General features: G+C 40.8%; 1 protein-coding gene across 1 annotated transcript in view; it reads right to left on the reverse strand.

Moving 5' to 3' along the window:
• Positions 1-22785, reverse strand: part of NPNT (nephronectin) — a 75955-nt gene extending 53170 nt beyond the window's left edge. The window contains exons 1-3 of the mRNA XM_068975465.1: positions 22715-22785; positions 20430-20530; positions 2743-2793 (exon numbers count right to left, since the gene is read on the reverse strand). Coding sequence (XP_068831566.1) covers positions 2743-2793; positions 20430-20530; positions 22715-22785 — 223 coding nt within the window. The remainder of the gene's footprint in view (positions 1-2742; positions 2794-20429; positions 20531-22714) is intronic.
• Positions 22786-22994: the final 209 nt, after the last annotated feature.

A 22994-nucleotide genomic window follows, 5' to 3' on the forward strand; every position in this document is an offset into this window, starting at 1 on the left:
TAATACTTACCCCTCCATCCTTTCTTTTTATTATCCGTCAATCCCTATTTTTCTCTGCTCCCACCAGTGTCGCTTAAGATAAAACTCAATTTCTCGCCAGGTTTACTGTAACAGCCTCTAGCCCTGAGCCTCAAAAGGCAATCTCTTAATTGCCAACCAGCAAAATGTTCAGCAAGTGGCCCCAGAACCCAAGTGCCTACAGATCCTGGGCATCTGTCCTGAAGCAGTGAGTTCTATGATAAAAGGGAGTGCATGCTTCGTCCAACAGGGCAGCACTAAGCAACTCCAGCCCACCAATTCCTTGTAGCAAGAGGAGCGACTGATTTATTAACAAAGCCTGATCATTTTTCCTTGGAAACACTGGCACCTATTTTAAAAAATGTTCTAGCTCTCTGTGAGCAAAACTAAATTCACCTGTACGCTAGATCTGACCCACTGCATGTGTGTGTGTGCTCAGCCGTGTCCGACTCTTTGCAACCCCATGGACTGTAACCCATCAGGCTCCTTCACTCCATGGGATTTTTCGGGCAAGAATACTGACCCACTAGAACCAGCTTATAACTTCTGAAATACAAATCTGATTAGGTAATTCCCCTGCTTAAAATCTACACAACGCTCCTCTACAACTCTGGGATAAACACGACTCTAAGATGCCATCAAAGGCCTTCCACAAGTCAGCTCATTTCTCCCTCTCCTACAGCATCTGTCATCAGATACCCTTCAAACACACACCCCAGTGCCCAGATGAAGGTTCTTACATTTCCTGGAATGTGCCTCTAACTCTGGCTTCTGAAGCTTCAATGTATTTTTTTGTCTGGCCCAGTGTCCTTCACTTGACTTAACCCTGAGGATACAGCTGGGCCACCAGTCCATCACTCTTGGCTGGGACACTGCCCACTGCGATGGGCTTTCACAGTGCCTATCTCAAAGCACACTTGCATCAAAACACACCTCTCATCCAATACTGTCTTCATCTGTGGGCCTTCCACACGGACAGGAAATGACATCAATGCCTGCAGCTTCATCTTACTGATGTCTGCAGTGGTTGGCCCAGGCTGAGATAGGGAATAGCCCTCAGTATGTAGCTACGGAATGAATGAATCAACTGAAGCCCACTGAGTCTGTGAAATCTTCCTTGATCCACTCCAGCAGAAGTAGTTCTTCCTCTAAACAGCCTCAGCTCTTTAATCCCTAACTCTTGCCTACTTTAGAATTCTGGAAGGAATAAAAGACAACCATCTTATTGAATCAGCTCCTCCCAAGCAAGTGTCCATGTGTTACTAAACTTGGATTAAACTTTTACTAAATGCCTCTCTCCCAGCCCCTAACTTAGCTCCTTAAGTTTAGTAAAGCTCTCAAATGTGTGTCAAATAAGTCTCTCTTTGTCAAATAAGTCTCTAAGTAACTCTACATGTAATTCTACAATCCAGTTCTTCCAGTTCCTTTTCCCTGGGCTAGGTAACCAAAACCATACCTCATTCTGACATGGAATGGATGTTATTAAAGAAGTGGAGAAGGAATGGTTCTGAAGCCCAGGCAGCTACCCAATGACAATTTTTACTTCAGACATGAATAATTTGAGAATCTTTCTACTACTTCCAATGGATTATTTCCAAATGATCGCATGGTAAACAAAATGTAGTTTAAAACATGCCACATACCACGGATGCTATCATGGACCCTGGTAAAACACCATTTCAAAGTTCAAACACTTATCAAGAACTGTTCTGCATGAGGAGGAGGCATTCTCCTGATGGCCAGCAACAATCCTGCCAGTAGGTTTAAAGATTAGGAAACCGTGGCGCAGAAAACTTAAAATATCTAGTATGTCACAGTTGGCGAGTCACAGGAAAGAGTCCTGAACCCACATGTGCTGGGGACAAAACCCAAATTATATTCTTTGGCACTGACTCCTTAATAACTGACTCCTTAACTAACTCTGATAGTTAATCCTACAGCTGACAGTAAATATAAGATACATATGCTTTGATTTTTTAAGTCTCTCTGAACAGAAAAAGTCTTAACATTTATTTCCAGAACTATCAAAGCTTGTTCCCAAATGGTTTTATTAAAATCTCCCCTTAAAGACACTTTCTCTGACATGTAAAAATATAAAGTACATTGTCTTCTTGGTACCAAATCCATAAAACAGAATTACACATATTTCACCAAAAATTTCCAGTTAAGTATCATAAGGATGATTTGTCAGGTGACATTGTTCACTTTCAAAAATATTTAAAACAAGAAACTTCTTATGCACCAAAATCATAGCATGAACACTCCTAGGTGCTAGTACCACATCTAACATATGTTACACAATAAAAAGATTTCTTACCTGATTTTTCCATGGAGAATTAATGAATACGAGACACAATTCCCTCAGGTTAATGATAGGATGGTGTTAGTAATTTCTTTTGGTGGATTATTTATTTATTTTTTTTGCTTCTTTAAGTATTAAAAATATAAACTGTCCTTTAGGTTAGAATGGAGGTAAATTTATTAGATTCGTAAAACAGAAGAAAGAAATTATAAACTGAAATGGAAAAGTTTAATGTAAGAACTGGAAACAAAATTATGAACAGAATAAACAAATCTCTAAGGAATACAGCTTCCCCCAAAAAAGCAACTCAGGAACACAACTAGTGTTAAGTTTTATTAATAACTTTATAAAGTTATTATTTAGAAGTATGCCTTTCAAGACATAGATTAGCCGAAATTATTTCAAAAAAATGTTCATCTAACCTTTGAGCTGGCACCTTATCCTGGCTATTCTCTGCCTTAAGACGTAGAAAGCTGCAAAACAAATGTCCAAAAAAAGAAATTCCAGATCTTTTCTCTGTAAGGAGGCTGGACTTGGGTATTTATCAACTTGTTACATTCCCGGAGACTTACATGTTTGCAACTTTCAGTGCTTTTCTGAAACAAACAAAAAAAATCTAGGACATGTTCAAAATAGTAATATTTTAGTCACCATTTTGTCATTAAAAAACATTCTGTAACAAAGATATTAACCAATGATTGAAGTTGTGCTATTCTTTCATAGTTCAAATTCTAAATTAAAATATTTCAGACCTCTAGTGACATTGTACCTTCCAATCCAATTTTTAATCTTCAGAATATTAATTTTTGGTTCCAAGAGACAGTATCCTTTTATTTAAACGAGTATTGGACAAAATATCTGAAAAAAAATTAAAACTTTTGATCAATTAGCAACCAAGGCTAGTAGTTTTTTAAATTGATATATATATTTTTTTACTTACCTGTTTCTTACATACTGTGTTTCCCTTTTCTCTCCAGCTTTGAGAAGGAAATATTAAGGTTTTTTTTCTTTTCCTTCCACAGCATTTTCTTCTTGCATGGCTGCTTTGGTTGTCAATAGCAACGGGAATTAGTGGGAAAGCTCAGCCAATTCACTCGAAGATACAAATAACCCAGTATAATGAAAGTAAATGGAAGAAATTTGAAACGCTACTAGTAATGGTCAGGGTTCGACCACCTAGAAATCCTAGAGGTAAGGGAAGAGATGATTTTATTACTTTTCTTTTGGATCAATGCCTTTATAGCATAAAATATTAGTCTTCTTTAAAGCACAAAATATCCACTTTAACTGTCCATTTGTGTTATTTGTTTGTATAATTTAAAGCAAGGTGAATAGAGCCTTCTTTGGGGTAGTATCAGAAGAAAAAAATTGTAAGTCCAACTTAACTCAAAGCAGTAGTTTATCGATCCAGAATGATTGCTTTATACTTTTAAAGGCACACATAACATCTATTTTTTAGAGTATTATTTTCATGTCCATTGTGTTTACAAGTTAGCGTGTTGTTTTTGTTATTGTTGCTAACTTTAAAAGAACTCCTGATCTTGATATATTTCTTAAAATAATGACATATATCAGGCACAATCTAAGCAAAAAGCTGAAAATAAATCAAAGCATAAATTGCAAATTATATTCTGGATCACATATTAAGGAAAACCATGACTATGGTTATGTATGAGAAGAAAAATATAAAAGGATACTGTTTCTTTAATTCTCTTTAAATGTAAATTTTGAATAATCTATCAAGAAAAAATATTAATTTAAAATAAAGGTGAAATAAGCTAATAAAGAATAGCAAACATCATTATTTTCTAACTAGTTATGTTAGTACCAAGCAGCCAAACAGTTCTGTATAGTTTATTTTTGTCTCATAATATCTTAATTGGGTCACATTTCTCCTACTTCACTTACATCAGTGTTGACACACATAGATTTAGCAAGTTTTATGATACTGGTATCTACACCCATTAAATAAGACTTCCAGAATGAAATTTTAGCCAAAGTCCGACATTCTAAAATTTGCATTTTAAAACTATACAAAACTGCATTTTAAGTCAAAGCAATGTTAAACTTGGAGTAATTATCTCCAGGAAGCTTCTGGAATCTATTCTCTAATGATGTGTAAGGAAATGTTCATAGCCAACCATCACCACAGTTTCTGTGAAAGCTGCCAAAAATAAAAGCCCTACATGTATTTTTTGGTGCGGTATGAACCCCACGGTGAAAAGCACTAAAACAGGATTCATTCGTAGCAAATGACAAGGAGACGCGTGTCCATTTTCTCCTGATACTCAGTTTTCCAACAGCCACTATAAAAAGCCATAGTGTTTAATACATGCAGTCTTGCCAGCTCCAAGCCACCCAGTGAGAATTCTCAGCTGCAGAAGTCTCTCCTGAGACTTGCCCCAGACCACTGCTTCAGTTCACCTCAGGGTTCCCAGTGACACTGACTTTACAGACAGGTCTCGGTGATTATTAGGCGTCCTTAAACATCATGAGCACTCTGATGACTTTATAAAATTGTAACTAATATAAACCAGAGAAGCTAAACAATTTGGGGATGTCTTTTCTTGCCTGCTAAACACAGGTCACAGATTTGGAGTCCATTCTGGGCCCTGGACAGAGTTAGGGAAAACAAGGGATAAGAAACCCAAAGGAATTGAGCCTCTGTATTATCCAAAGGGATCCCTGTCCTTATGGTGTATCATCACACAGCCTCTGAAGCATGATACACGCACGTCCTTCATGGCAATAAATCCAGGCTCCCAGATGAAAGGGACTGGTCCTCCCAGACTTTGCACCTCTATCTTCCAACCCTAATCTCCAGCTGGAAAAAGTAGTAACTCTAAGACGTTCTCCCTGTCCCAACCCAAAATTTCATGTATTTCTCATTGTCAAAAGAGTTAATATTAGCCCAGGAAACACTATTTATAGACAACTCTCCAACTCTGCATGTTTATTAAAGCAACATCCAAGACAACAGACCCCACGAATAGAATTTTGAGTAACAATCTGGAATCTTTCCAGTACTTTATAAGTATTTAAGTTACAAAACCAATCAAACCTCATCACAAGATTAGAGAACAGAACATTTAACAAATCTACAAATTATCTCTTCATAATTTTGTATTTTCTCCCCCATTTTAATTGCTTAAAAAAACCCCAAAATTCTGCCTTAATTAGGAAATAAGCTATACAGGGGGATATCTTAATTTTGGACCATACACAAAGAAATTATGAACTTTTAAATTCATCAGTGATTTAAAAACAATCTAAGGGACAAAAGAACTTGAAACCAACATTATCAATATGAAACACCATGAAATATTTATGTAATCAGATGAACTTAGGACAATTTATCTAGTAGAAACTATCGCCATAGTAAATTACATAAAATCATGTACCCTAACCCATGTACATTAAAAAAAAATACATTTAAGTATAAGCTGCAATTTGTCTTTTTCTATTACTTGCTATTTGTTGGCATGAAAGCACTTGGACAGTAGATTTCAAGTACCTACAAAACCTTAACAGTGAAAGAAAACAGGAAGTCACAAAGGCTTTAGAAAAATATTTTGGGTGGCAAGAAGCTAATATTCAGAAAGTCTATCCAAGGAGTTAGTTTCTGTGCTAAATACACACCTCTGACCATTTAAGGATTTTTCATAGAAACTGAGTTTGAAAACTCTGATCTATGAAAACAAGGCTAAAGTTTTGTAAAACAGCATTGTTTTTAGCAAAGTTAAGCATAAATCCAAAAATATTAGTTTCTTCATTTGGGTACATTAGTGCAAATTTTAACTGTGATGACATAGTTCCTAAAAGTTGAGACTAAGTCAGTAATATTTACAAAAGGCAACTTTAACCTTGTGATTTAATGATATTATAACAGGAAAACAACATTAGATTTGGAGAATTTATATCATTAATCTACAGGACAGTTAAAGACATATTGACCATATTAAATGTTCAGCTTTAAATTTTATTTGATTCTGGAATACCCTCATTCGAATCACCTCCAGCAAATTTTTAGTCTTAACTTGTATTTCCCTGGCATCTAGTACCTACGAAGACTGTCTCCAGCCTTTGGTTAAATATGAAAAAAAAAAAAAAAATGAGGGCTTCTAGTTAAATATAATTAAAAAGAAAACTGTTTCTTCTACAAAATCAACTACAATAAAGCTAAGAAGCCAACTTGATTATTTATATCTCTTTTTGCTTCAATCAGATAAGAATAACAAGTTGACTTAGTTTCATAGTCTAAGGTAAAACTACAATTCTTGAGAATATTGATGAAAGAATATGTAATAACACATGGGTATCTGACATTATTTTACCATATAATAATACTTTATCACATCTAGGCTATAATGTATTCCTTTATGCTGGCTTTATTAGGAATTTTATTAGTAATTATATTATGACCATAATTATCTGAATTAGGCACTAGCAGTAACTTAAGTGGTAAAACTGGAAAATTTTAAGTGAAGCTTTAGTGCGTTAAAATGCACTAAATATAATTTAAAATGCACAAGTATAAGTTTCTTTATATTTGACATTACTTAACTGAACTCTGAACCTTGCAAGGCACCAGTTTTTAAGTAACTAGATACATATTTTGCAACCAGTTTGCTCTGGTCAATTTCCAGGGATGCACCGTCAATCACATTTAGCCTATGCTAACAGTACTTTGTTATGGGCAGTGATTGATACCACTTTTAAATTTTTTCAAGCCAAATTATCTTTGCTTTGTTCTTTGAGAACTGATCATTTATTAATCCCCACAAAGAAGCGTAAGATCTTGGCCCTGGCAATGTAAACTCCTTGGCTCCACTCCAGGTTGATACAAGGTGGCAATTTTTGGACAGCTTAGATTCTCCGTTGGTGCTAATCTTTGAGGAAAGGCATTCAAAACCCCTTTCTGTGTTTCTCCTAAAGAGATGGGGGACTTACTGGATTGGTGCCCTCTCAAGATACATGGTGAGTGCGCTTCTTTTTTGAGAGAGAGACAGATACAGAGTGATTCTCCTGGGCATATGTGTCCCCAGAGTTTCGGGTTCCAATGCCACTGGAGCTTCAGCAGTCCCTGAGAATTAGCCTTTCCTCATGTGTGTGTGGGAGAAGGCAATGGCACCCGACTCCAGTACTCTTGCCTGGAAAATCCCATGGATGGAGGAGCCTGGTAGGCTGTAGTCCATGGGGTCGCAAAGAGTCAGACACGACTGAGCGACTTCACTTTCACTTTTCACTTTCATGCATTGGAGAAGGAAATGGCAACCCACTCCAGCATTCTTGCCTGGAGAATCCCAGGGATGGGGGAGCCTGGCGGGCTGCCGTCTATGGGGTCACACAGAGTCGGACACGACTGAAGCAACTTAGCAGCAGCAGCAGCATGTGTGTGTGTGCTAAGTCACTTCAGCTGTGTCTGACTCTTTGTGACCCCATAGACTGTAGCCCGCCAGGCTCCTCTGTCCATGGGATTTCCCAGGCAAGAATACTGGAGTGGGTTGCCATTTCTTCCTCCACAGGATCTTCTTGACCCAGGGATCAAACCCACGTCTCTTATGTCTCCTGCACTGGCAGGCAGGTTCTTTACCACTAGCCTCACCTGGGAAGCCCAGGCAGGCTTTCCTCAGACCCCAGTGAAGGTACGTTTGTGTCTGGATGGTGACCTGAGATTCTACTTTGACTCTATTCAGGTCTCAGTAGCTTATTTAAAGCAGCCTTCCGTGAGATCCAGGTGAACTAGTATAAAAACCAAGAGTCATTTTGGCTCCTCTGCACATGTATAACAATCAGGAGCTTTGGCAAAAGGAACACTGGTCAAAGATTTTGTTGTTTCTGGGCTCATCGACCCTTATTCCATGTTACAGCGTAAGTAGGATAAATGATGCATTCGTGCCTCACCACTTACCCCAAGTCAAAATTTGTACAAAAAGGAGAAAGTACATACAAAATGATAATGACTTTCACACTGATGTTCAATGAATACAAAAATAATAACTCATATAAAATTGATACAAAAAAATTCTCCCACTGATTTCTTTGCAGAGCCTCTTTATACTGGATCCTGCTGCTGCTGCTAAGTTGCTTCAGTCGTGTCCGACTCTGTGCAACCCCACAGACGGCAGCCCACCAGGCTCCCCCATCCCTGGGATTCTCTAGGCAAGAACACTGGAGTGGGTTGCCATTTCCTTCTCCAATTCATGAAAGTGAAAAGTCAAAGTCAAGTCGCTTAGTCGTGTCCGACTCTTCGCAACCCCATGGACTACAGCCCACCAGGCTCCTCCGTCCATGGGATTTTCTAGGCAAGAGTGCTGGAGTGGGGTGCCACTGCCTTCTCCACTGGATCCTAGGAGACATCTATTCATTCCATTCCCAGGGCCTCTAGGTACCAGCTCCATCAACTGCTGACTGATTTTTAAAATACATGGGCTAAAAAAGTAAAGATTTATGGCTAGCTGTTAATTAATATTACAGAAAACTTGACATTGTTAGAGATCCTAACTTGAAACTGTCTGGTCTAACCAAAATCTAATTGGTTCATCCAATTAGTTCATCCAAAATCCCATATAGTTCTCCCATTGCTGCCAGATATTCTGGAATGAATCAAGCTGAGCCATCAGAAAGCTCAGTGTGTGACTCAAATTATACCATATATATATATATGAAAGTGAAAGTGAAGTCGCTCAGTCGTGTCCAACTCTTTGTGACCCCATGGACAGTAGCCTACCAGGCTCCTCTGTCCATGGGATTTTCCAGGCAAGAGTACAGGAGTGGGTTGCCATTTCCTTCTACAGGGGATCTTCCCAATCCAGGGATCGAACCCAGGTATCCCACATTGTAAACAGACGCTTTACAGTCTGAGCCACCAGGGAAGTCAATATATATATATGTGTATATATATAAATTATTTTCCATTATAGGTTATTACAAGGTATTGACTAGAGTTCCCTGCACTATACAGTAAAAACTTTGTTGCTTGTTGCATATTTATTTTTTAAATTAGAAATCTAGCATTCTATTCATGCTAAGTCAAACACACAAAAAAGGAAAGAATTCTACTTTTTAAAATTTAGTAATGTTTATCTTTTCCCCAGTTTTTCTAAATGTCCCACGGACATCTAATAACAACATATGAGAAACAAAATTTTAAAAATATTTGTGTAGGATATAAGATTAATATAAATTAATATAAATAGAAATCTATTATGTTTAAATTATTAATGACATCATTCAAAATGCTCCTATTCTTATTTTTTCTGTACTTGATAAAATACTCAGAGAAATGTTAATGTGTCTTACTCTGATCATGTATTTTTTTCCTTTCCTCTATATTTCTTCTGACATTTGCTGTATGTATCTTTCGTTCCCTTGATATTAGGTGTCTAATGGTTTATGATGTCTATCTTCTTCATGAATTGTACCTTTTATCATTAAAAATATTCATCTTTGTTTTATTTAAAAAGAAAGAAAGAAAAAAGTAGAAAGCTCAGTGTGTATAATGTTTCTTATGCTGCATATAGAATAGTGTTCTATGAACTGCACTTCTAGAGTAGAGGCCTCATCTTAGGTTAGCCTTCTTTTTGGAACAGCTTTACAAAACCACCACTGCTGCTGCTAAGTCGCTTCAGTCGTGTCCGACTCTGTGAGGCCCCATAGACGGCAGCCCACCAGGCTCCCCCATCCCTGGGATTCTCCAGGCAAGAACACTGGAGTGGGTTTCCATTTCCTTCTCCAATGCATGAAGGTGAAAAGTGAAAGTGAAGTCGCTCAGTCGTGTCTGACTCTTCGCGACCCCATGGACTGCAGCCTACCAGGCTCCTCCGTCCATGGGATTTTCCAGGCAAGAGTGCTGGAGTGGGGTGCCATAACCACCCCTGGTTCATGGTAAAAATGTTGCTGTGGCCCCCTTCCACTCCATCATTCACCCCTCTTCTATAAATACCACATGAAAGTCTTTCAGAACTGAATGTGGTAAAAGCCATAATTTCCCCCAAATAACTGGCTTGCTTCTTCCCTAACGAACAAAAAGAATTATATGAGCAATGAAAATTCCCTTTTCTCTTTGGCTAGGAGAAACTAAGAGCCAAATTATACAACAGAATTTGACTCCGATGGCTTACGTATCTGCACTTATTAACTCTCCTCCCATCTTACGTTTTGTTCTCTCCTTTTTTCTTCCTCTAGACTTTGTTAATTCTATTTTCCTATTTTAAGGCACTCATTCCTGGAAACCACATCCTTTTCCAAACAAGGTAGGACATAAAACCATAGAAAGAAATCCATTCTACTTGTCTTTTAAGGTATCTTCTAAGGAGCCAAAAATAGAAAGTGACTGAATGGAAGGTTTATGCTCAGTAATATTATCCATGACTTAATCTCCTTTAAGTTACACGTTTTATACAAGAAATTTTACAAAAATAAAATGAGAGCTATTTAGTAACTGTACTTACATAAAGACAGAATGACTCTCCAATTCTTCCACATCTGTATGTATACAACAGTGATGATGAATATGTAAAGATATTCACTACGGCTTATTTTGTAAAAACAAGGGACTGAAAGCCACCTAAATATACATAAATAGGGGATTTTTAAATTAATCAATAAAATTAATTATGGTGCATCCACATCCAATTTACCTTGATTCATGGACCTAAAATCCCAGGTTCCTATGCAATAATGTTCTTTACCGCATCGAACTTTACTTTCACCACCAGGCATATCCACAGCTGGGCGGCATTTCTGCTTTAGCCCAGACTCTCCCTTCTTTCTGGACCTATTTCTCCACTCTTCCTCAGTAGCATACTGGACACATACCAGCCTGAGGGGCTCACCTTCTGGTGCCATATGCCTTTTCATACTGTTCATGGGGTTCTCGAGGCAAGGATGCTGAAGTGGTTTTCCATTCCTTTCTCCAGTGGAATGGAGGAATTTAAATTAGATGACCATTATACCTACTACTGTGGGCAAAAGTCCCTTAGAAGAAATGGAGTAGCCCTCAGACTCTACACATGTACACCACCAGATGGTTAATACCGAAATCAGACTGATTATATTCTTTGCAGCCAAAGATGGAGAAGCTCTATACAGCCAGCAAAAAACAAGATCTGGAGCTGACTGTGGCTCAGATCATCAGTTCCTTATTGCAAAATTCAGGCTTAAATTCAAGAAAGTAGGGAAAACCATTAGACCATTCAGGTATGACCTAAATTAAATCCCTTATGATTATATAGTGGAAGTGACAAATAGATTTAAGGGATTAGATCTGATAAGAGTGCCTGAAAAACTATGGACCAAGGTTTACAATATTGTACAGGAGGTGGTGACCAAAACTATCCCCAAGAAAAAGCAAGAAGGCAAAGTGTCTGTCTGTAGAGGCCTTACAAAGAGCTGAGAAAAGAAGAGAAGCAAAAGGTAAAGGAGAAAGGAAAAGACATCCCCAACTGAATGCAGAATCTCAGGGAATAGCAAAGAGAGATAAGAAAGCCTTCTTAAGTGAACAATACAAAGAAATAGAGGAAAACAATAGAATGGAAAGACTAGCGATCTCTTCAAGAAAATTAGAGATGCCAAGGGAACACTTCATGCAAAGACAGGCACAATAAAGGACAGAAATGGTGAGGACCTAACATGAAGCAGAAGATATTAAGAAGAGATGGTAAGAATACACAGAAGAACTGTAGAAAAAATATCTTCATGATCCAGGTAACCATGATGGTGTGATCACTCACCTAAAGCCAGACATCCTGGCATGTGAAGTCAAATGGGCCTTAGGAAGTATCACTATGAACAAAGCTAGTGCAGGTGATGGAATTCCAGTGGAGTTATTTCAAATCCTAAAAGGTGATGCCGTTAAAATGCTGCACTCAATACATAAAATTTGGAAAACTCACCAGTGGCCACAGGACTGGAAAGGGTCAGTTTTCCTCCCAGTCCCAAAGAAAAGCAATGCCAAAGAATGGACAATTGCGCTCATTTCACATGTTAGCAAGGTCATGCTCAAAATCCTTCAAGTTAGGCTTCAACAGTATGTGAACTGAGAACTTCCAGATGTACAAGCTGAATTTAGAAGAGCAGAGGAACCAGAGATCAAATTGCCAACATTCACTGGATCATAGAAAGAGCAAGAGAATTAAAAAAAAAAAAAAAAAAACCTACTTCTGCTTCATTGACTATGCTAAAGCCTTTGATGTCGATTACAACAAACCTTGGGAATTCTTAAAGAGATGGAATACCAGACCACCTTACCTGTCTCTTGAGAAACGTATATGCAGGACTAGAAGCAACAGTTAGAACCACACATGGAACAACAGACTGGCCCTAAACTGGGAAAGGATTACATCAAGGCTGTATATTGTCATTCTGCTTATATAACTTATATGCAGAGTACATCATGTAAAATGCTGGGTTGAATGAATCACAAGTTGGAATCAAGATTCCTGGGAGAAATATCAACAACCTCAGATATGAAAATGTATCACTCTAATGGCAGAAAGCAAAGAGGAACTAAAGAGCCTCTTGATGAGGGTGAAAGAGGAGAGTGAAAAAGCTGGCTTAAAACTCAACATTCTAAAAACTAAGATCATGGCATCTGGTTCCATCACTTTATGGCAAATAGATGGGGAAAAAGTGGAAACAGTGACAGACTATTTTCTTGGGCTCCAAAATCACTGTAGATGGTGACTGCAGCCATGAAATTAAAAGATGCTTGCTTCTTGGAAGAAAAATTATGACCAACCTAGACAGTGTTTCCAAAAGCCAAGATTTACTTTGCCAACAAAGTTCCATCTAGTCAGAGCTATTGTTTTTCCAGTAGTCATGTATGGATGTGAGAGTTGGCCCATAAAGAAGGCTAATCACTGAAGAACTGATGCTTCTGAACTGTGGTGTTGGAGAAGACTCTTGAGAGTCCCTTGGATAGCAAGGAGATCAAACCAGTCAATCCTAAAGGAAATCAACCCTGAATATTCATTGCAAGGACCGATGCTGAAGATGAAGCTCCAGATACCTTGGCCATCTAATGCAAAGAGCTGATTCACTGGAAAAGATCCGGATGCTAGGAAAGATTAAGGGCAGGAGGGAAAGGGGATGGCAGAGGATGAGATGGTTAGATAGCATCACTGACTCAATGGACATAAGTCTGAGCAAACTTCAGAAGATAGTGAAGGACAGGGAAGGCTGAAGCACTGCTGTTCATAGGACTGCAAAGAGTTGGACATGACTTAGTGACTGAACAATAACACGGTACCTCCATATTTAAAAGAATGAGTCAAGCTTACATGAATTGATAAGGACTAGCCTCCAAAATGTAGTATCATATGAAAAAAGAAGGTACAGACTAGGTTTACTTCTTGCCATTACTTTATGAACAGGAAGATTTTTGGTTAATCAATTATAACATAGTCATATGGTGGAATACAACAGATTCATTAAAAAATGAGCAATTGCTTCGTGTACTGATGATAAAGAAAGACCTTCAAGATGCATTTTTAAGAAAAAGGAGGTAAAATGGGGTATACTGCATGCTTTCATTTGCACCAAAGAGGTAGGGGTGGAGATATACAGGAATTTGCCCACAAATACATAAAATATTTATGAAAAGTATACGAAAACCTGGTAATATTGTCTAACAAGGGGTATTTAAGGACCTGAACACACTTTCTCTTATAAAATAAATATATTTTTTTTAAAAATTAATGGGAAAAAAATTTAAACCTGCACAAAATTGCTGGGAGAGAAACAAAAGTATCCACTATAGTTAGGGGAGTGGGAAGTAATGAGAATTAAGGCTAAGAATGCTCCTCCTCTTCCCTTTCATCTCCCCTGTGAACATCTTCCGTTATTCACTGAAGGAAACTGCAGAATCACTCAGCATCACTGGACTGTCATTTTAAAGACATGCGGTTGATTCAATTGACTGAAAATGCATATAACATGAACTCCACATCTGAAAACTGCCATTACAGTTGCTACAGGAGGGGAGAGTGAGGAGCTCAACTACATTTTTCAAAGCTTATCAAAAAATTTCGAAGGAGGAAGCAGTGTCGTTTCTGGGCCAGAAGCGGCTCCTTGGGACCACGTGTGCATATGCTTTCAGGCAGCATCTCCATGTGGCAGGTATTTGAGGGCAGATGAAGCAGCCGAACTTCCAGCCACTAAAGTGCTTCCTTTCATTTGACCTGATATCCCAAGCTGAAAAGCGCTAACATTTCTGGTCTATTAAAGGTTAAGACCCACCCAGATTAACTGAAATAGGAGTTGTAGGAGCATGCTAAGTTGCTTCAGTCAGGTTTAACTTTGTGCAAGCTATGGACTGCAGCCTGCAGGCTCCTGTGTCCAGGGGATTCTCCAGGCAAGAATACTGGAGTGGGTTGCCATACTCTCCTCTAGGGGATCTTCTCGACCCTGGGATGGAACCCCCGTCTCTTATATCTCCCGCATTGGCAGGCAGGTTCTTTACCACTAGCACTACCTGGAAAGCCCTCTAAGGAAATTAGTAGCTCTCAATAGTAAGATATAAAGATCAGTTCTAATCAGGGGAAAGGATCAAGGAACAAGGTAATTTCTCTGAACCTTGACTTGCAAGAAGACTCATCCTCCAAAACTACCTGTGTTAAAAAGTCAGACTTCAGCGCTGATTTTGGTGTGGAATCTACATTCCAGGACCACTTGAAGTTACCCAAAGCACATGCCATTCTTAAATAACCTTTTCATGGAAAGTGGGTGGTTGGTTAATCTTGAAGACTACTTCCTAAGGATGTGGAAATTCAGATTGAGGGCTGAAAGTAGTTATAAGATGGTCCACTACCTAGCATTTATTCCTACCTCCAAAAATAAACCATGACATTCTGCATTCTCACCCCAAGATTAGAGGAGGAAGCTGAATTTAGGCAGTGAAGCACACTCAACTCCATTCAGGTGGCCCAGGACCTGCTGGCAATCTTCAACACAGCTCTGTGCAGCACAGCCTGCCTTGAGATTCCCAACCACTCCTGGTGGGATGCATACAGTTGTATGGGTATAGAAAACTGCCTCATCCATAAAATGCTGATTCATGTCCGGTGCAGGCTGCCACAGCTGTTTACTACTAATGGAAAGGCACTCACTAGGAACAGTGTGGGAACACTAGAGGTGGCCTTCAAAATCACTTCCAGTATTTCTCGTTTACTCTTATTTTAAAAAAAGGATTCAAAATCCAAATAATCAAAGAAGGGTGTAATCTACGTATTTTGTGACTAGGGACATGAAATCAATGACTAACATAGGGCGCGAAAATGAACAAATCATGTTCCTTTCATGAGGCTGGATTTCTGAAACCAGATGTGAATTGAAGAATAAAATATGAATTTTAAGTGTTTCATTTACTGTATCAAAATTCTCTGCTTCAACTAATAACCATTTCATTTGACATACAGAAATAATGAATTCAATAATTTGCTCATCATTCTTTCTAGTGATCCACAATCATTAGCCATAACGCATATTATCCAAATGAAATTATTGGAGGTACAACTCCAGAACAGTTTCAGAATGAATTACTGTTTCTCAGTCCTTGAGTTAGTCCTTGAACTAAGCTGTAAGTTTATCAAGCACTTTTAAGAATCCAGAATTTTCACTTTACATGGCAATTGTACAGTTGCAGTCTTTACTAACTTCGGGGCGGGGGACGGTAGGAGAAAATGAGGTTTAGAACTAGTAAAGTAAAATCAAACTCTAGGTGTGGGTTTTATTTCTCACCAAAATCTCCAAAGAAACATAACAAAATTCCCGCATTTTTCCTGGTCTTAAGGAAAATTGCTCAAGGACAGCCAAAGAATTCAGAAACTTAATAGCTTTGTTGAAACCTAGAACTAGTTGCATTTTGAATTTTTCTTCACACCTTTACAAAGTGCTTTCAACAGAAACACTATTGTTACAGCCACATAGAGAGCCAAACCTCCCAGTAAACAGAAAAACAACCATACAGAAACGCAATGTCTAGATCCTGTATACTTTAAAATATAAAGCAAGTTCTCAGTGGGATTTAGGGCTGCAGGGCACCTTAGAAATCCACTTGTAAATGGGAAAAGTGCCGCTGAGAAATGTTAAATAGCTAATCAGGTACAAAAGTCACAACTCCACTCAGTGGTCTCAAACTGTCTAGCGCTCTTAGTTAAGAACTGTTTCCACGGCATACATGGCTTTTTAAAATCAGAGAAACACCGAGAAATCTTTATTACTGAGATCTCCACTTGTTAGGAGTAGAGAAATTGTTAAAGTAATTGAAATGTGTCATTAATGTGATGGGACATTTACGGAAGTTAAGCAGAAATAACTACAGAGCAAGTAACAAGTAGTTTGTGATCCTCTGAGTGGTTAATATGCTGCGTTCTGTAAACATAGACCCATCCAGTGTGCTGCAAACATATTAAGAAACCTCCCGTTTCCAGTCCAGAGTTATATCAATCGTCAATAAAGGTAAAGTCCAAGACAGTTAATTAGAAACTCCAATTCTGAATCCTCAACATGTAGAGATCTGTTTGAGTCAAGAATACAAAACAAAGAATCAAAGGATGGAGGAAGGTACAGGTATGACCTCTGAAAGCACAGTGAAAATGTAACCTGCCTATTTCTGGAACAGGGCTTGCTTTCCTCGGCCAGGTGGAAGCGTTGGGTGGCATGGGCAGGATGCAGGATAGTTCCTGTGCCTGCTGGGGAGCATCTCTGGTCCCTCCTTTCTCGTTCCCAGAGGAAAGGGCGGGAGGTCTGGCTGAACTGTGGCTGGACTTGCAGGCTGAGCAATGCAAGCCCCATGCCAGGTGAATTGTCCATGAAAAGGTGGGCAGCAAGTGAAAATGAAATACAGCATCTTTTGGGTAAATACATACACTCGACTCACATAAATATTGAGTCAAAACATCTCACATGTGCTCAACCAAGTGGAATAGACACCACAGGGTCAGTGCTCTAGCCTGTGAGATCTCCCCCAACTTACACCTTTCCTAAGGGATACCTTGGGAGGTACTGCACGCAGGAGGGAATTGCTCCCGTTTGCTTTGCTGGGCTGATTTGAAGGAAAACTTCAAAGTGAATCATTGAGAAAAACGAGAACCAGGGCACCTTGTTGAGGAAGGGAGAACGCTCCTCATGGGAAAGGGACTCAGATTATATAAGGGTCAGAAAGGCAAAAACATTTTTCACATTAAATTTCCCAGAAGCTGTTCGGAATTTTTATAGGTAATCCATTACCAGATATAACTGTTAAAGAATAGCAAGTCTATTTTCCTCGAATAAATATAGTGACAAGGGTTTAAATTTCACAAAACTTTAAAGCTTTCTTTAAAACCAATCAATCAGGAGTTTTCTTTCCGTCCCCAACAAGCCTCTTTTTGGTGCTGTTCACTCCTACTTTGAGCAGACTCACCCCCAACATGCACATTCCTCTGCCTGTTTATAGCAAAACAAAGACAGAGGGATCTTTGAACTGGTAAAAGATGCTGGGACCATCTGAGATTCTGCAAAAATAAAACACAGGCAAGGAAGCATCCATCTTTGAACTCATCTTTAAAGCTCTACCATCTATAGTATTAATGGTAAAGATCCATCTGGCCCTTTTTAAAGGCATTTTATTTTACTGCAACAAAGAGAATCTCAGAACCATTTTTTTTTAAAGATAGGCAGTATAAAGAACAAAGAATCTAATGGCACATAGGACCCATCCCACAACACTGTGTCAACACCAGTATTCCTTTATATGCCTTTAATTTCACCAGACGCACCTAATAGGATACCTGGAGCAGTTTTACATGCTTTACAAATGATAATTTACTTCAATTTTATTATGGTCCTAGGAGGTATTGTACTATTTTAGATCCATTTTAGAGATGAGGAAAACAAAGCAGAGAGGGACTGAATGATCTCTTAAAGGTCACACAGCTAACAGGTGGAGGAACTAGTTTAAACCCAGGGAGTCTAGCTCCAGAGCCCACATTTCTGCTTCTCAAACTTTCATCAAATCTAAGATAAACTGGGGTTTGCGAAGGATCACCTTAACGCATTTATCACCATTTCAATAACTAACTCATGCCATGTTGCAGCTTCCTCGGATCCAATGCAAGAAGGAAAAGATAAATACTATCAAATACTATATGCGACTGCTTGTGCTGTCTTTCAGAAACAAAATGAAGGTACAGAAAATTAGAGTGTCCCGTATCTGCTGGGAAAACTACTGCACAGAAAATGAAATGCTAGGCAATCACTCGGATGTTTAAATTTTGTCATACCACTGGACTCTTCAAAGGTCTTTAAACTCATTCAAATTCAGAACTGCCAAGGCAGTGTGTATCAGAGCAAATTTAATTCCAAGATAGAGAGACATAAAACAGCTCTTTCTGGGGGAATTCCACAGTTGATGAACCTCTAAGAGAGTTTTCTCAAAATTCTTTAAGCACAACAGGCAGAGTGCAAAGCTCCTCCTCCGCTTGCTTCTGCCGACTGCCCTGGCACGCTGCCTTCACGGGAGGTGCACTCCAGTGCGCTCAGCCAGGCAGCCTTGTCCTGGGTGGGGCTGGGGGCCTGTGCACACCCCAGAGTGCTGCAACACTCGCTTTGGGGGTGTTCAGAAAACTAAGGCAGGAAGGAAGGTAGTTTCCACCTCCTTCACCGTGAAGCAGTGAAACTACCTTCCTTCCTGCCAAGAAGCTACTTATCTTTTATTCAGGAGAGGTGTGTCTATTGACTGGGTCAAGAGAAGAGTCCGCTCTTCACCTTTCGCTTATCAACACCTGACTGCTCTTCACATTCCACACCTGTGGCCTCCAGCTGTGCAAACACCTCTGTGCCAGTGGCATAAGTGGCACCATAGAGTATAGTTCATCAGGTATCATTCTTCTCTCTGACCATCTTCCCTTAAAAACAACGTGAAACAGACTAACGAGTAGGGGCACAGAAGCTTTACCTTGTTCTTTTGTTTACCAAAAACTTGAGTTACCACCATCAGCCTTTAATAAATGCAGCAGTGACCCAGCTGTGCACCAAGTCTGGCCCAGTGGCTTGCAAGGAGCGGGCAAACAACCATGAGTCCCCTTTACCTCTTCCTCCCTAACCAGAGACGTCAACCCAGGGCTGTTACTCTTCCTCTTTCAAAAAGTTAGAGGCAGACATCCCCAAAGACTGAAATAACTAAGGGAATGCCTAGATTTCTAAACTGAAATTTACCTGATTCCTCACCTCGCCAACACTTCACTAAGGCAGGCTCCTCCATTTGTAACTCTAGCCTTTTTAACCACCCTTCCATATTTCTCTAAGCCCCTTTTTTATTACTGTTAAAAACACTGAAATACATAGAAATCAACTCAGTTCCACCATCTAACCAGACATACCAATCTAGGGATCCAAAGATATTGCAGAAATTTACTTGACTGTTTTGTGAATTTTTTTGTTAGGGCAACTGGGAAAGATAAAATTTTAAGATGTAGATAAAAAGGTGGGAATGAATTTCTCAAACTTCTGGGATGTGGCTCTGATTTCTACCATTAAACTATCCATCTGTGATTATGGAAAAGGTAAAAAAAATCAGTGTTCTGATTTGGCACTTAGTACATGATGTTGACTACTCATAGAACTTCAAAATGATTTTTTTTTTAAGTGTTATTTGATTATACTGGGTGGTCCATTTAGAATCTAGTCAATACAATCTCACTTCAAAAAAAAAAAAAGATTTACAAATAGGCCACTTTATACAACAGCTATGGCAAGGAATTTATAAGTGCTGTAAGATTCAGAGTTTATTTAGTGTAAATACAGTCTAGACTTATTATCTTACCCCCATCTCACAGCCCACAGCCAAGAGTAAGCCTGATGGGAAAACAAGAGCTGGAGATACTGAGGACAAATGCTAAAACGAGCGTCCTAGGTACCTCTGTGAATAACAGAACTGGCACCTTACTTTAGGAGGGGGGATTCCGGTTGGAAAGGGGCAGAATAAGAGGTCAGGGGCAACTCCCACGTCAGAACCACACCAGGAAGCCTTGCTCAGTAATGAGCCCTCCAATGCAGAGTGAAGCCATGACTGACCGTGGACAGCCCGCCCCCCACAGATGCTGAAGTCCCCGGGGCCGATACTCACGCTGACACTGTCCCCAGGGCTGGCGGGCCCAACCCCAGCAGCAGTCAATCCTCCTGCCGTAACGACACAGGCCAATGGATGACACTATTTGCCTGGGCCACCTACCAAACAAAAAGATTCAAATTAAATAAAGACACTCTTGAAATTAAAAATAATTTCCTCCTTATTACTTTAGAAAAACTTTTTAATCACACCCAACAATTTTCTACGAACCCTTTCATGCCTGAAGAAATTAAACAACAAGAACACCTTCAGGGAAATGGTTCTGCTATGATCTAATTTCAAACCTCAGACAGACACATATACAACAGCGCAAGAGCTGAGGGGGAAAAGGAGAGGAAGATCCTTTCTTACAGGGAAATAGCACCAGCTAAAACCAAGAATTCTCAAGGCTGCCACTCACAGGATGGTTTCTGAAGTTTGAAATAAAACAGATTCCTCAAAGGCCCACACCTGTTACTGAGGGGAAGGCCAGTTTTGGCTGATTCATGGTAAACTTAAAAGTATTAAATCAGACATGTCAAAGCAGAAAAAAAAAAAAAGTCTGCCTTGTATAAGGGGGTACATGTGGGAAGGGGCAGAAGGAGGGGAGGTTTCTTAAAATCAAATGGAACAAAACTCTTTTTGAGTTATGACTCTTCTGCAAAAAAAAATTTTCAGAAAAAAAAAAAAGTACTTGAGAAAGACTAAATGAAACCAAGGAGAGTTTAAAGCGTAGCTAACATCTCAAGTGTCCTTGTAGTTTGAAACTTTCCTGCATCAACAATTCGTGTTACCGTCTTCTCTAACATAAATAAGGACTAAAGCAAACACTGGATTTCAGGATCGGATTTACCAACCAGATTCCACTTTGACACCTTATTTGGTACATAGGTTCCCTGTTTAGATTCACACCTACCTCGACGACTCTCCCTGCCCGCCCCCCAGAGGATCAATATTTTAATCGTCTGTTTTAGATATTTTTAAGACCACATGAAAATCTATGCATAATCATGTGATTATTTCTTGCTGCAAATATGTGTGCAAGAAACGCACAGGATATTCACATGTGGGGAAATCATTGCTTTAATAAAATAAAAGCCTCTGGCCGCTACCCACTTTTTTTTTTTAACTTTACTAATCTTTTCATTCCCCTTGCCTTCATCTCCCGCTTCTGCCCCCGAGCCCAAAGGACAAATAACCCCGAACTTTACATTTCCTGAGACCAAGTGATAAACAAGCGGCTGCGCTTTTTCTCTTCAGCGCTCCACTGGCTCCCCTCCGTTCCTTCCAGGCACAAGAAAGCCAATCAATCGTGGAATTGATTCGTTCCAAGACTGCAGGTAAAACAGGTGCGGCAGTCTCTCGGGCTGCGCGGGGGCGGGGGTGAGGGTCATTGCACAAGCGCTGACTGGGTGGTGGTGGGACCCAAGTTAAAAATCTCTCCTGGGTGCTGCTGCCTGTTTTCTGCTCAAGCAGCAGCGATGGGCGCTCGGGGCGAGTCTGGTCTGTAATTGCACCGAGGTGGAGTAACCAAGCACGCCCTCCCGACACACACACACACACACACTCACTCACTCTCGGGAGCAGAGCTGGCAGCCGGGGCGAGGGCTCCTCGCTCTGCGGTAGGAGGAGTGGCTGAGTGACAGGGGAGCGCAGCAGAGCCTGGGGTTGTTGGGACCTGTCAGAGCACGCAGCAGTCAGGCTCGCCCGAGGTCTCTGGAGCTGTGTGTGCGTACAGGCACTCACACACGCGCGCGCAGCGTCCTCGCCCCGGCCCCTCGGTCCTTATTTTGAGTCCTCCCTCCCACCAAGGAAACCAAGTGGGGAAGCAAATGGGTCTCCCTCTGGAAGCACAGCGGCTTCCTCTCCCTACCCTTTGTGTGAGTCACCGTGACAGCCCCCAGCCGGGATGTGGCCGGACCACCTGGAAGTTTCCCCACTGCAGAGCTGTCGAAAGCAAGAATTTCCCACCCAAGGGATGTCCCGCATGTCACCGCCTGTGGGGCAGCTAACCCGCGTCCTCAGAGCCCAGATGCCGGGCTCCAGCTTCCTTCTCCCGCAGCCCCGAGTAGGGCTCGGCGGCCCGCCCCGCAGCGCAGCCTCTCCCGGGTTCCCGGACGCGCAGGGGGCGCGCCGCCTAGGCCTTGGGCAGCCACTGGTGGAGACGGCCCCTCGACGGCTCTCCTCCCGCCGAGACCTTGCGGTGGCCCCGCTTCTGGCCCGAGAGCAGAGAGACAGGACCCCAGGACGGTGTGAAATTAGCGCGGGACAGAGCAGGAGAGGGTCCCCGGGGACCGACTTACCTCCCGTCGAACTCCGCGGCCGCCTGCAGGTAGAGCGAGGACCCGAGCACCAGCGCCAGAAAGAAATCCATCTCGGGCGGCGAGTCCCGGGCGGAGGCTGAGCTGCAAGCGGGGAGCAGGTGGCGGGTGCTGGGGGCGCAGAAGAGGCGTGCTCGACTCCCCCGAGGAGCTGCGGCCGCCGAGGTTACTGCCGCCCCTCTCGGAGGAGAGCCGCGCGGCGCGCAGCCGGAGCAGGTCTGCTTGCGGCGTCCCGAGCCCCTCCGGCTCCCTCCCCGCGAGG

Source organism: Capricornis sumatraensis, chromosome 7 (assembly GCF_032405125.1).
Source record: "Capricornis sumatraensis isolate serow.1 chromosome 7, serow.2, whole genome shotgun sequence".
In the NCBI taxonomy this organism is placed as follows: Eukaryota; Metazoa; Chordata; class Mammalia; order Artiodactyla; family Bovidae; genus Capricornis; species Capricornis sumatraensis.